The sequence below is a fragment of the Phocoena sinus genome, chromosome 20 (genome assembly GCF_008692025.1).
Source record: "Phocoena sinus isolate mPhoSin1 chromosome 20, mPhoSin1.pri, whole genome shotgun sequence".
NCBI lineage: Eukaryota > Metazoa > Chordata > Mammalia > Artiodactyla > Phocoenidae > Phocoena > Phocoena sinus.
In genome coordinates, this window is record NC_045782.1 from 46,105,175 (window position 1) to 46,119,679 (window position 14,505).

Sequence of the window (14,505 nt, forward strand, 5' to 3'; positions counted from 1 at the left end):
TGATGGCTGCAAAGGTGCAGACGGCACCTCTCAGCCCCAACTGTAGCTATAACTCAGGTAGCTATTGCAGGAGTTCTCAGGAAATGTATCTGAGGGTGTGGATTGGGGTGGTAGAACCAGCCAAGGTACTGGGGTCACTGAGCAGGGGAGCGACTCTCCTGCTCACTCAGACCCTTACGGTGAATACCGAGTCCAGTGGCACCGAGAAGGGAAACACAGCCCATGGCCAAATGTGTCCCATTGCTCCATGGGGGGGGAGTCTCAGGAGGGTGGGGAGGGTGTATGCTGCTCAGAAAAGGGGCACCAGGAAGGCAGCTGTGGGCACAGCCCCAGGGCCATCACAACAGCCCATTCTGAAATCAGGCAGCTGGGGCAGGGGTTGGATCCTAAGGCCTGGCTGCCAGCAGGGCCGGTGGACGTGGTCCAGGTGTCAAGGCTAGCCCACCATCCTGGCCTTCACAATAAGCATACTGCGTTCATGGCCCTCACACAGACTCTGGGAAAGGGAGGGGTATTCTGCCACCTCTTAGGAATTCAGAGTCGGCTGTGAAGGGGTGGCTGTTCCATGCCCACCACAGTCCCCCACCACCCTGATCTCTGATCGCTGTTTCTGAACAAGTTCCAGGATATCCGCACACTTCTGCCCAAGAGGAAACCCCAGCCGGGAGGCAAGTTCTCACACAAGGAGCTTTTGGAAGCAATTTCACTGGGAGAAGATGAGGAGGACAGAGGAAGCTGCCCCCCACCCCTCACCCTGGGAGACAGACTGTAGACATGCTGAGCAGTGTTTACTGGTAGGGCTCTCGCCAGGGAGCTAGTTCATCTCCAACAAGCCCATGGGTGTTGTTACCTGGGCCCACTTTATTTTTTATTTTTTTAAATTTATTTCATTGAAGTATAGTTGATTTACAATGTTGTGTTAATTTCCGTATAGCAAGGAGATTCAGTTATACATTTATATATATTTTTTCATATTCTTTTCCATTATGGTTTATTACAAGATATTGAATATAGTTTCCTGTGCTATACAGTAGGTCCTTGTTTGTTTTATATATAGTTGTTTGTATCTGTAATCCCAAATTTCTAATTTATACTTCCCCTACCCGCTTTCCCCTTTGGTAACCATGTTTGTTTTTTGTGTCTGTTTCTGTTTCACAAATAAGTTCATTTATGTCATATTTTAGATTCCACATGTAAGTGATATCATATGGTATTTGTCTTTCTCTGTCTGATTTACTTAAGTATGATAATCTCTAGGTCCATCCATGTTGCTGCAAAGGGCATTATTTCATTATTTTTTATGGCAGAGTAGTATTTCATTGTATATATATGTACCACATCTTCTTTATCCATTCATCTGTCGATGGACGTTTAGGTTGCTTCCATGTCTTGGCTATTGTAAATAGTGCTGCTATGAACTCTGGGGTGCATGTATCTTTTATATATATATAAATTTATTTTATTTATTTATTTTTGGCTGCGTTGAGTCTTCGTTGCTGTGCATAGGCTTTCTCTAGTTGCATCGAGCTGGGGCTACTCTTTTTTTTTTTTTTTTTTTTTTTTTTTTTTTGGGGGTACTCTTAATTGCGGTGTGCGGGCTTCTCATTGCAGTGGCTTCTCTTGTGGCGGAGCACGGGCTCTAGGCATGCAGGCTTCAGTAGTTGTAGCACGTGGGCTCAGTAGCTGTGGCTCGTGGGCTCCAGAGTGCAGGCTCAGTAGTTGTGGCTCACGGGCTTAGTTGCTCTGTGGCATGTGGGATCTTCCTGGACCAGGGCACAAACCTATGTCCCCTGACTTGGCAGGCGGATTCTTAACCACTGCACCACCAGGGAAGCCCCGCATGTATCTTTTCGAATTAGAGTTTTCACCTTTTCCAGATATATGATAGGAATGGGATTGCTAGATCATATGGTAATTCTATTTTTAGTTTTTTTGTTTGTTTTTAAATTGCTCCTGGTTGAAAATCAGTGGTTTTTTTCCTTTTTTTAAAAATTTTGACTGTGCTGGGTCCTCGTTGCGGCACGCAGGCTCTTTGTTGTGGGCTTCTCTCTAGCTGTGGTGCGCAGGTTTAGGTGCTCTGTGGCATGTGGGATCTTAGTTCCCCAACCAGGGATTGAACCCGTGTCCCCTGCATTGGAAGGTGGATTCTTAACCACTGGACCACAAGGGAAGTGCTATTTTTAGTTTTTTTAGGGAAACTCCATACTGTTCTCCATAGTGGCTGCACCAATTTGCATTCCTACCAATGGTGTAGGAGGGTTCCTTTTTCTCCACACCCTCTCCAGAATTTATTTATAGACTTTAAATGATGGCCATTCTGACTGGCGTGAGGTCGTACTTCACTGTAGTTTTGATTGGCATTTCTCTAATAATTAGCCATGGTGAGCATCTTTTCATGTTGTCCATCTGTGTGTCTTCTTTGGAAAAATGTCTATTTAGGTCTTCTGCTGGGCCCACTTTAGGTATGGATTCAAAACTCACGTAACTCACTTAAGACTCGCCTCTTGTACTGGTCCCACAGCCCCTAGTACAGCATGGTTTCCATTATACCTGAGGTGGAAGGTCTCCAGGCTTCTAAGACCATTCACTAGGATGGGTTCCTGACCCCTCCACTAGGATGTCATAGACACATAGTCTTGTGTGATGCAGGGTAAAAGGTTTGCTAAATTCATGTCTGTTTGGAGCAAACTGGCACCTTCTTCCACGGGTTGGGTGCACTGCTCTCTGAAGCAAACTGAACTTTCCAAAATGTGCATTTTCCTCCCTGATTTTGGCTATAATTTCCCAGATTCCCTCTGAATCCTAAACAGAATCCAGCCCATAACATCATCCCATAGCACAGTCCCAACAGTTTACAAGTGTCTTTCTGACACTGCCCTGCAGACATGAAGCTCAAGACAGCACAGTGGTGGCCTGTGGCCTCCACGGCTGCTGAACCACCCGAGTGGGACTTTGCACAGCAAGACGGAACCCTGTCAGAACCCCAGCTTTTTTTTTTACAGTCGGGGCACCCACTTCGGTCAGACCCTCTTCCACGAGAATTCCCTCTGTCGTCTCAGCTGGTGGTCTGAGCCACAAACCTACAATGAGCCTGAGAGTGATCTCAAAACCCAAGCCTTGAAGATACACACTTCACTCCCAAGATAGCCTTCCAGGCCTCGCCTCAGTCTGTTCTGGACGCCACCAATTACACGATTTCCTGCTGTTTCGGAAGCAGTAAGTTAGATTTGAAGGAGGGGGAATGTGAGAGGACATGGGGACAATATTCCCCAATCCATTTGTGCCAGCTTATCCTCAGATGCACACAGGGGCCTTCAGGGAACAGAACACTCCACAAACAGCAACTCTTGGGGGTCCAGTGGCCTTTGGGCCTGAGGTTTATACAATTTTGGCAACCCTTTATATAGGAATATATATACTTATGAATACAAAATTATATATAAAAGTAGATATTTTAGAATAAGCAATCGCAGCAAACTGCAGTTTAAAAAGCCGACAGAGGGGACTTCCCTGGCATCCAGTGGTTAAGACTGCGCTTCCACTGCAGTGGGCACGGGTTTGATCCCTGGTCAGGGAACTAAGATCCTGCATGCTGCCCGGCACAGCTAAAAAAAAAAAAAAGCTGATACTGCGCCATCACAAAAGCGGGGAAACACCATAAAATTGTTGCTTGAGTGCCTGCCATACCTCTGAGGTACTCCCCGATATCTCTGCCTTGACTGCACTCGCTGGCGGCCTGCCTAAGATGCGGCACTCCAGGAAAGCTCTGGCCTTGGCTCTAGTCCCTGGTAATGCTGGGCTGACATGGCAGGGGCCACCATGGGGCAGAAGCAGCCGCTCCCTGCACCTGGCACAGCCCCCAGGCATAGCCCCCCCCATCCACCTGGTGGGATTCCTCAGCCTAGGGCCAGGGCCCCAGGAGGGGAAGGGGGGACCAGGGATACCTGCTGAGAGGTTTGTGGGGGACAGGTTTCTCCCCAACATGCCTCCTGGCCCAGGCTGGGCTTGGAAGTTTCACGGCAGGTGTCCTGCTGGGGCAACCTCAGCCCCCGAGCACAGTGAGAAATTTCCTCCAACTGAAATACATCCTTCCTGTGTCATCTTTCGTCAATCAGACACACTTTGCGCATGGAGAAATTTTATTTATTTTTTATGCCACTGCTGCCACTGCAATGAAGAAACATCAATAACTGAGAGTTTAAAAAGGGTAATCATTAAAGTGATAAAAAAAAGTCACAGTCCTCTCTCCCGCCCCACAAAAAACAAACTCTGAAGGCATCAGTTCTGCTTCTGATTTCCACTGAGGGGCCCTGACCTGTAAACAGAAACAAAAAGATGAGAGGCAAACGTGTACGCACCCTATCGGACCCACCTCATGAAACTGTCCTCTCTAACACCTGCATCCTCCAAGCCCTGAGCCAGAGCTAGTAGGGGCCACCAACTGGCTTCTTCCCTGAAATGCAATTTGATAGTTATCTTCAACCTCCCTTTACTGTTAACCAAATCTCACAGGGTGAGAAGAACAGCAGTTAAACTGGACCTGCGTGGCGTGTAGCAACAAGTCCTCGGGCCACACCTGCATCTGTCCTTATCTGGAATCTCTGAGCTATTCTCTTACTGATCAAAGCAAAGAAAAAAAGTGTTCTTTTAAGAAACAACAGTTGTACCTATTTATTTTCAGAATATATTACAAAGGCTTCCTGGCAAACAGCTCCAATAAATATTGAATTATGATTTAAACAAGGGAAATAAACACTCTCAGGCATCACTGAAACCACTGAAAGTTTATTCAAATCTTTACATAAAGGGATTTGTTAGCATCAATGCCATTCGTGAACATTTCTCACCACTGCAAGACTAAAGGAGGGAAACCACTGGTTTAGTGCTGGTTTCTACGATGCAAATGAATGACAACTCACAAGCTTTAGAAATCGGCAGTTGACGGGCTGCTAACAGAAGCAGTTCCCTGGCTCCTAAATCGATCAGGGACACTGAGGCAAGCAGTTTGGTCACTCTCAGAATGCGTCCAGACCTGCTCCGCCTGCAGCAGGTCCAGGGGCGGCACAGAAAGGAAGGAGAATGTGCTGGGTTTAGGACTGATCATCAGGAGGCACTCCTAGACGACGCCTTCACGTCTAGACCCAAGTCTGACCCACCAAGAAGCATTACCCCGGACAGTAGGCCTCCCCTCTCCTCTCCTGGAGAGGAGACGGGGAGCCGGTGGGAAGGTGCCCTTGGTGGCAGCACCTGGCACTCTGGCTACCTCCCTTCTTTACCTTCGGGGCAGCTGCGGGTTGGACGCAGCCCGCCCTCCATTGGTCCCCTGGTTCACATCCAATTTCTAGTGCAGTTTTATCCAGCTATGAAGTCTAACTTTAGGGTGATAAAACCTTTATTCTGAGATGTCACGTACTTTACAAGGCTTGGAAAGTTGGTTTGAAGCTTCTCCAGGGTGTGAATGGGAAGAATCCCTGAAGAAGAGGCTGAGGAGGAACCAGAGGCTGGCCACAGGCGAGGATCAGGTTAGGATCTGGTAACCCGAACTCAGGCCTCCCTCCCTCTCTCATTTGATGAGATTCCTCATGATGCTGAGGGAGGACCCTCTGTACCCTGATCCAAAGTGATTCCAGTGGTTCAAGTAGTGGAAGAGCTGATACAGCTTAAGGCGCTTCTCGAAGTCTGGGGCCTTGGGGACTTTGCTGTGGTAGGCGGAGTAAAAGGAGCCACTGAAGCCCCCGAACATGCCGGCTATCGCCAGCTCATACTCCGAGTGGCCATAGAAGGAAGCTGGGTCAAAAATGATGGGCCCAGAGGAATCCTCCGCCACATTTCCTCCCCAGAGGTCTCCGTGGAGCAGGGCTGGGACAATGTCCAGATCATGGAACAGGTCAGGGATCTTTAACTGCGGGGGAAATGAAGCCTTAGCAAAGTGACCGATGCACACAGGAGGGACACAGAGGCTTTTCTGAGTGTGGCTCCCAGTGCCCAAGCAGGGCCTGATCAGTGCAGAGGTGCACAGACATGCCCACCTCCCATCCAGGCCCAGGCCCAGGTGGCTGCACCAGCTGCAGCGCCTTCCCATTAGGCCTGCAGGGCATGATGGGCACAGGCTGGGAGGGGCAACACTCACCTGCAGAGCAGCCCAGAGCTCACGGGCCTCCCTGTCCCCAGACCCCTGTTCCAGCAGGTCCATCTGAGGTTGAATGCGCTGCCGGGCATAGAATGTGACCCAGTCCCTGTGCCAGTCGTTCACCTGTGTGGTTGACAGCAGAGCTCAGAGGAAAGCGCCAGAGCAAAGGCGGAGCAGGCTGGTCCCCAGAGGCGCCACTGCAGGGACCAATGTAAAGGGGTGGAGCTGACCAGGCAGCCTGGGGGTCTGGAGGACGTGCTGGGACCGGCAGGTTCCCGGACAACCTCCCACACTTCTCAAGATCTGAACAGTGTGGACTGTGCCCCGTGGGATACTCAGTGCTCCCCTCCCAAGCAGCTACCTGCCTATCCTCGGAGGGCGAGGCCGCCGTCTTACCCAATCAGCCCGAGTATGGCTCCCCAGGCTGAAATCCCCAGGGCAGCCAACCACAAAATCATAAAACTCAAAGTTACAATCCCTTTTCATTAAGCTACCTTAGAGAGTTTCCTATTTAAAATAAAACGCGGTTTAACTTTCTAATTTTCACCCACCTTGAAATCCAGTATCCTAACTTGCTGGTCCTTCTCTGCTCCTCTGAGCTTACCTAGTATGTGAGGTGGATACTCCTTATATACACCGCTTAAAATTAGCAAAGAAAAAAAAGGAGCAAAGACCTTTTACCAAATTTCACCAAAAAAGAGAGAGGGTGTGCTTTCCGCAGCTGTTTCTGAACGGCTGGTCTGACTGGGAAATGCAGGCAAAATGGTGGTGTCACTCACCTGGGGGAGGTACCCGCAGCACGTCACCACGTCAAAGCCAAACTGGTCCACAAAGGGCCGCTCCACTTGCCCACCTCCTTTCCCTTGCAAGCAAAATGAAACGAGAGAGATGACAGTCCCCTCGCTCCCTCGGGGCCAGCTCTGGGAGCTCAGAGAAGCTCTGAGGCCTGACCTCAGCGTGCCTTTCTCCACCTCGTGTCCTCATCCAAACAAGGGCCCTGGGCTCCGGGACTCAGGAACAGAGCCTGTCTCATCAGAGTCAACAATCCAGAATACCCACTCCTTCCCAGAAGAGGATGCTCAGAGGAGTGACTACACTGTCTCCAAAAGAGGAGGGAAAATCCACCCCATAACCCATCAGGAAAGAACAGCTTTCAGTGGCCAGTTTAGAATTTGCCACTTATGAAAGATAAACTGCTGGACTTGTACATGATCTCATCCTCTGCAGTTCCCTAAACTCAAAGCAAATCCAGAAGAACTGAACTACGTGTAAGTGGAAGGGACGAGGCCGTCTGTCTGTCTAACACAGTAGGTTCTTGGTCGTCTGTTCCTGGTGTGTCTGCTACTCTGCCTAGCAGAGTAACCATAGGGGCTACACATGGATTATCAAACGTCAAAGGATGAAAATCCTGGAAGACACCCTCAGTGCTACCACCACAGTAAGCCCTAAAAAGGTGGGACGTGAGGGCTATCATCCTGAGTCTCACGTGTGATTGTTCCTAGAAGAAAAGGCACGGTATGGTAAGCCAGAGAAACTTTGACAGGCTTTCTTCTGGGGAGTGAGAGGTCAAAGGAACCATAATATGATAGGATTTTGAGTTCAGGGAATATTTCCTGTCTTTCAAATGCATTTTCGAGACAATACACTAATTGTATTCACTGTGTTCACTGCATCCCAAACATGCAGCCTTGGGGTTTACATTCCTTTCCTGTGGCAGCAACACAGGTCTGACTGTACACAGTGGCAGCACAACTCCACCCACACACCCATACTGGCCAGATGTCTTCCTCTGGGGGGGTCCCTCGGGCCCACAGCCATACCCACTGTGCCAGCCTCCTTCTGGAGAGTCTCTCCAAGCCTCTTGTTGTCTAGGTGTAGATCTGCCAGCTGGGTTCCAAGCTTTGCAGCATGACTGTAAAAACAAAAGACAGCCCCTAAACTCATGGTACAAATGGAGACCCGCCTCCATTTGAAAGGTCTCAGGCCACACAAAGTAGGTGAGGCAGTAAGGGTAAGAGTCTGTTCTGGTGAAGCAAGCGGAAGATGGAGGGCCTCATCTGAGTCTGCAGCCAGGTCGTTTGTCAGCATCTCACCCTGAAATCCCTCTCCTGTTTGCTTTTGGCCCACAGAGTACATGCTGCTCATTCTGCAGAACCCAGGGTGTGCCGGGTCACGGGTCCCTTCTATCACATCCCGCAAAATTATACCCCCAAATGCAAGCTTCCCACTCAGAGAAAGAACAAAGGCACCCAGAGGTGAAGGTGAAGCAAACGAACCTGCTCAGATACCGCATGTCCAAATGCTCCATCACCAGCATGCTGCCACCTCCAGGCGCATCGAGGACCTTGATGGGTTTGGGCACCTTCACTGTGCCTGTCTTTAGGATGGCGGTTAAACTTGCCATCTCACCTTCAAACATCCTTTTGGCCTGTCAGAGAAACAACCGGGGAGGGGAGAAGTAGGAAGAGCAAGGCTCTGTGTAGACATGTTTTCTCCAGCACCACAACGAAGGCTGACTGCAGACTCAATAGAACAGACAGCTTTTCCACTTTTCAGTAGAGCAGATTACACGTCCTGAAGCTGCACAGGAATTAGAGGGATTGTACTTTCTAGTCTTGTATATGTTTATGCTGTCATTGATCCCAGTCTATCCAAAGAGAGGAACGTATGCCTGGTGCAGAGCTGGACTGTGTAACCAGTACCTCAACCACAGTCCTGTCGCAGGGGGCCCTCAGGCACAGGCGGCCCCCATCTCCGTGTGCCAGGAAGCTGGCATCACTTCTCACCCGAATGGACCACCAAGTCCTACGGCATCTCTTACCCGGCACTGGAAACCACCTCATCTCCACCACCTTTCCCATTTCCAGTCCAAAAGTCCTTGTTCCTGCTTTTGGAAGGCAAATCCCACCCTGGAACATACCCCAAGCTGTCACCCCACTTCCCTCATGACAGCCCCACAGGGCCTGGCCCTGCCCACATCCCCCCCTCATCTGGGCCCCGACCTGGGCTCCACCTCCACACTGACACGTGGGCACACACACTCCTTGCGCTCCTGGATTACAGCCTTCTCTAAGTTCCCCAGAGATCCCTGGCCTCCTCCAGCCTGGAGACTTCCACATGCCATGTCACCTCTGCTTGGAACACCCCTCTCCCTTCTTTTGCCAAGTCAGCCCCTTCCCCGTCATGCTTCAGATTTCAACTTAACACCAGTTTTGATTTCTCAGAGAAATCTTCCCTAACTTACCAGGCTAAGTAGTTCCTCCCCTTTAAAGTATCTTTTTTTTTTAAAGTAAAATTTCTACAGATGTATATGAAGAAAACTGCACAGCTCAGAAGCATCCACCTCTAATTCTCCCAAAGTCAGCACATCCACGTGACCGCCACCCGGCATTCCTCTCCTCCCAGCCACTGCCACCCCCACCCGCACATTTGTCTGTCTGCTTTGCCATCTCCACAGAGGCAGATGGCCAGGCCTCTTCATTCCACACTGCATTTGTTATGCTGGTGCATCAACAGTCAGAGTTTATTCTCTCTGCTGTGTAGAGCTTGCTGTGCAAATGTTCTAAAACGTGTTTGTCCAGTCTACTGATGAAGGACACTGCTTCCAGTTTGGGGTCACTACGAACAGTGTTGCCATGGACATTCGTCTACTTCTACTTCTCATAGTTACTAACTCTGTGACCTTGGTTTCCTCATCTGTAAAATGGGGTTAATAACAGTACCAATTTCATAGGCTTGCTGCCGTAATTAACTGAGTTAGCAGCTAACAGTTACACAGCCCATTCTAAACACTTTACAAACATTACTATTATACTACTTTGGAGAGCTAAAGTTCCTGAGGAGGAAAACAAGAACTGTGTCTTGAGGAGGAAAACAAGAACTGTGTCTTAAGGAGAATTTTCAGAGCATTCTCTGAAGACGAAGGAACACAGCTGGGCCCTGGCTATACTCTGTACTACAGCACTGGTTGTGCAGCATAAAGGAAAGGATAAATTTTTTTTTTTTTTTTTTTTGCGTAACGCGGGCCTCTCACTGTTGTGGCCTCTCCCATTGCGGAGCACAGGCTCTGGACGCGCAGGCTCAGCGGCCATGGCTCACGGGCCCAGCAGCTCCGCAGCATGTGGGATCTTCCCGGACCGGGGCACGAACCCATGTCCCCTGCATCGGCAGGCGGACTCTCAAACACTGCACCACCAGCGAAGCCCCGGAAAGGATAAATTTTTTTTTTTTTTTAGCCACGCCACACTGCATGTGGAACTTCCCTACCCAGAGATTGAACCCATGCCCCCTGCATTGGAAGTGTGGAGTCTTAAATAATGGACCACCAGGGAGGTCCAAATTTTTTTAATTAAAAGAAAAATGTAGGGAGAGGTGAAGAAGGATCTATGAACACAGCTAGAGGCAAGGCTCCCTCACAGAAATGTCCACTACTATGTGGTCCTAAGTGTCTAACCCTAAGAACACGGCTCCTCCAGAATGGGACAAGGGCAAAGTTAGCATTAGCCAGAGTGCAGGGCTACAAAAGATCCAGAACTTAAGGGAGGAGCATGAGAGAAAGCCAACTACTCAGGCATGCAAAGGACAGATAAGCATAATCAAGAGAAAAAACTTAGACCAGGTCATTCCAGCAGAGAGTGAGAAGGAAAACAAAAGAGCAGCTATGTAGTCTTCTCTTAGAAGTCTGGAAGAAGACATTTTCACCTCCTAAAGGGCAAAGCATAAAGACAGTCCTTTTTTCCAATCAATCAGCAAATGTTTCCGCTATGGGCGGTACATCTGCATAACTCACACAGTATATTCCCAAGCAAACTAGAAAGAGACATGTTTGAAACTATCTACCAAAGGATTAGAAGGAACTTAAGTGAAGATTAGCAAAAAGAAAATGGACTATAAAAAGCAAGAACCAGAAGAAATAGCAGTAGCAGAACAATGTTGAAAAAGCACTACTGAGAGATTCCATTTTAATCATCAGAAAGTATTTGCTTCCCTGTAATCTACACCAAGTTCTGAATTATTACAAACACTAATGAAAGTGGAAATACAGCTGTGAAAAGGATGGAGCCACATAACAGAAAAAGAACCCAGAGAAGGCCTGTGGTGGAAAGTAAGGAAGGACACCTCCACTACATTAGTACTGACTGGGGGAAACCAATGTAAAAGAGCAACTTCAAGAACCATTAGTTGTCAAATTCCTATAAAAGGGATGTACAGGATGACATGCAGCCAACCTCTGTAGAACAGAGTTGAAGGTTGGTCTTGAAAGAACAGCATCGTTTCAGAAAGAGATCATGCCACACCACTGAAGATGGGATTCTGCAATATGATTTCCAAAGAGAGGATAAAAGTGCTGAGGGTGTGTAACACGTAGGTCTTAGTACTGGGGTCAGCACCTTCAGCCCTATTTGAAACAAGGCATTGTCCAGTCCTGCTCCTTGCCTACTGGAGCCATCCAGGGCCTCCCAGCTAACACTACAAGCATGACCCACCCAAAGCGCACAAAGAAGTGACATCAACGCCCCGGGGTAAGTCAACTTCAGCAGGGAGGCTCACCTATTTTAGACAGGAACCCTTGAGAAAACGTTCAGATACAAACAGAATGGAGAGACAGCCGCAAGGGGCTGAATGTTTGTGTTCCCCGAAAATTCAGAGGTTGAAACCTAACCCCAAGGCGACGGCGTTAGGAGGCGGGGCCTTGGGAAGTGACCAGGCCAAAGGAGTGGAACCCTCATGAGGGGATTAGAGCCCCTATAAGAGACCCCAGAGAGCTCTCCTCCCCCTTCTGCCACGTAAGGACACAGTCAGAAGTGGCCTCCACACCAGGGAAGGAAGCCTCACCACCATCTTGGACGTCCGGCCTCCAGACCCAAAAATATACATGTTCGTGTTTAAAGCTGCCCAGTGTTTACAGCCGCCCGGCGGACGAAGGCTACATTACTTTCAGTATTCAGAAAGGGTTTTGATCTCTGCAAGTTCAAATAAACCCCAGGACAAGGGACTTCTACTACCTGTCCTTGTTCAAAACTCGCCAAACAATGAATTTTCTCAAGGCAGCGGCCACCTGGGCCGCGTGAAAGCCACCCACAGCATCCACGCGGCGGTGGGGCACGCGCCGGACGGGCCTGGACCCGCGCCGACCTCCCTGAGGTTCGAGAGACCGCAGGGCTGAACCGCGGACCCCCCAAAACGCCAGGCCAGCCTGACAAAAAGACGGGTCACCGAGCGCCTCCGCGGCCCGCAGACCCGGGCTCGGACGGCCCCGCCCGCGGACCCGGACCGGCTCCCGACGCCGAACCCGGACACGGACCCGGGACCACAGTCCCCCGCCCACTTCCCCGCCCGCGGCAGCCCTGACCTCCGCCTTGGGGTTCACTTTCACAAACACTCGTCCTCTGTCCGTGTCGTAGCTCCGGCCCTGGCTAATGCACCCACCCCCCGAGTGACCCGTGGCCTTGACGGAGCCGCAGTCCAACTCCCGTTTCAGCAGCTCCTCCATGTCGCCCGCGCCCGGGCCGCGTACCCGCCTCAGACCGCACGCAGACGCCGCGACGCCGTGGGGACGCGTGGGGATTGGGTGAGGGGCGGGAGGGCGGGACCTAGCCGTGGGAGCGCGGGAGGGATTGGGGGAGGGAAAAGAAGGGGCGGGACCTGGCCGCAGGAGCGCGCGGGGATGGGGGAGGGGAGGGTCGACGGGAGGTGGGGGCGGGGCCGCCTTGTACTCCCAACCACCCCGAGACCCTGGTGGCTCTCCTCGCTACGGGATCGCCCTGGCCTTTCCCCTGACCTTACCTGTGACCTGCCGTTAACCTTGTGTGGCCCGTCCTGGTCTGGGGCACACCCCCTGCTCCAGCCCCCTAGTCCACGGCTCCAGGTTTGAGCATCACCCCTCACAGGGGCTTTTCCGACCTGGAGGCTCCTGCAACACCTTCCGGGGTGCTATCTTTTCTGTTTGTTTATTTGCACTTGTTTATCCAATTAGCATCAATCTCCCCAACTAGACTTTAGTGACTTGAGGGTAGAATAAAGTCTGCTTTGCTCTGTATACTGAAAAAAAATGTCCAACCTTAAAGCTGAGAGTTATGTTTTATTGGGGGCATTACTGAGGACTTAAGCTGGTGAGATAGCCTCTCAGATGGCTCTGAGGGACTGTTCAGAAGAGGAAAGGGAAGAGCAAGAATGTAAAGGAGTTTTTTTCAAAAACAAACAAAAAAAACAGATAGTCAAACATCAAAAGATTACTGCTAATTAAAAAAACCCAGACATCTCAAGTAAATGAATTTAGTACTTTTCCGTTTATGAGAAGATGCGACAGTCTGAGCTTAGTGAAATCGTTCCTTTGATACGCACCCTAACTATCTAGGGCCAGTGTCGTGTGTTCTCCATTCTGAATTCCTCAGGGTGCACAGTCGGGGATGGTTGCAGTGGCTGAGGGCTTGATGGCCTCAACGTCTTTTGTTTACTAATATGGCAGGCAGCATTCTTTGTCCACGGCTCCCCGCGTTAGTCAGCATTCTCCAGAGAAATCGAACCAACAGGGTGTGTGTATATATAGAGAGATTTATTTTAAGGAAATGGCTGTGAAAACTAATAAAGGGAAACCTGTTTTAAATGGAGTGGGAAGGCCAAAAGGGAGAGCTCTCACCCTGTCCACCCAGACACAGCCTGAAGGTAAAGACGTGTCACCAAGTGCCTCTGCCCTGTGGCCGCTCAGGGTCAATAACAGGAAAAACTGTTGATTACAGATCCCAACAGGAAGAATCATCAACGGGAAAGAATCCTCAATTACAGGCCTCAACAAGAAAGGTGTTCTTTGTATCTCCCACAAGAAATCAATTACCCAAGCTACTCAGCCAATGAAAACCAGTCATCACTTTCAACTCTCACTTTCCTCCAATGGACTTTAGTTCAAAACAACCCCTCCAGGGACTTCCCTGGTGGTCCAGTAGTTAAGACTCCATGCTCCCCCAATGCAGGGGGCCAGGGATTGATCCCTGGTGGGGGAACTGAGAGCCCGAGCACTGCAGCTAGAGAAGCCAGTGCGCCGCAACAAAGACCCAGCACAGCCGAAATAGATAAATTTTTTAAAAAAAGAAAACCCAAAACAGCTTCTTCCTTCTAACGTTCTTTTCCTTTCTTTGTTGGATTTGTCTGTGGCTTTTGCGGTAGCCAGCTTGTCCTGAATTGCAATTCTTTGCTGTTCCTGAGTAAACCCATTTTGCTGGTAAAACTACAGGGTGTTTTTTTTTTTTAGGTTAACAGGGCTCACACAATCGTGGAGGGGCAAGACCAAAATCTGCAGGGTAGGCCAGAAGCTGGAAGCCCAGGGCAGAGTTCTGTTGGCAGAATTCCCTCTCCCTCAGGGGAGGTCAGTGTTTGTT

General features: G+C 49.9%; 1 protein-coding gene across 2 annotated transcripts; it reads right to left on the reverse strand.

Annotated features, from left to right (window-relative positions):
• Positions 1–4,765: 4,765 nt before the first annotated feature.
• On the reverse strand, positions 4,766–12,661 carry FN3KRP (fructosamine 3 kinase related protein). Of its 2 annotated transcripts, XM_032616703.1 has the most exons (6): positions 12,483–12,656; positions 8,407–8,558; positions 7,951–8,042; positions 6,910–6,992; positions 6,131–6,253; positions 4,766–5,902 (listed from the first exon to the last, which is right to left on the reverse strand). In XM_032616703.1, exons 1-6 carry the CDS (start codon positions 12,621–12,623, stop codon positions 5,564–5,566), a joined length of 930 nt encoding a protein of 309 aa, XP_032472594.1. In that variant the 5' UTR covers positions 12,624–12,656; the 3' UTR covers positions 4,766–5,563. The 2 variants fall into 2 exon arrangements, with proteins under 2 accessions (XP_032472594.1, XP_032472593.1); XM_032616702.1 differs by having other exon boundaries at positions 4,766–6,253; positions 12,483–12,661.
• Between the last annotated feature and the right edge of the window lie 1,844 nt (positions 12,662–14,505).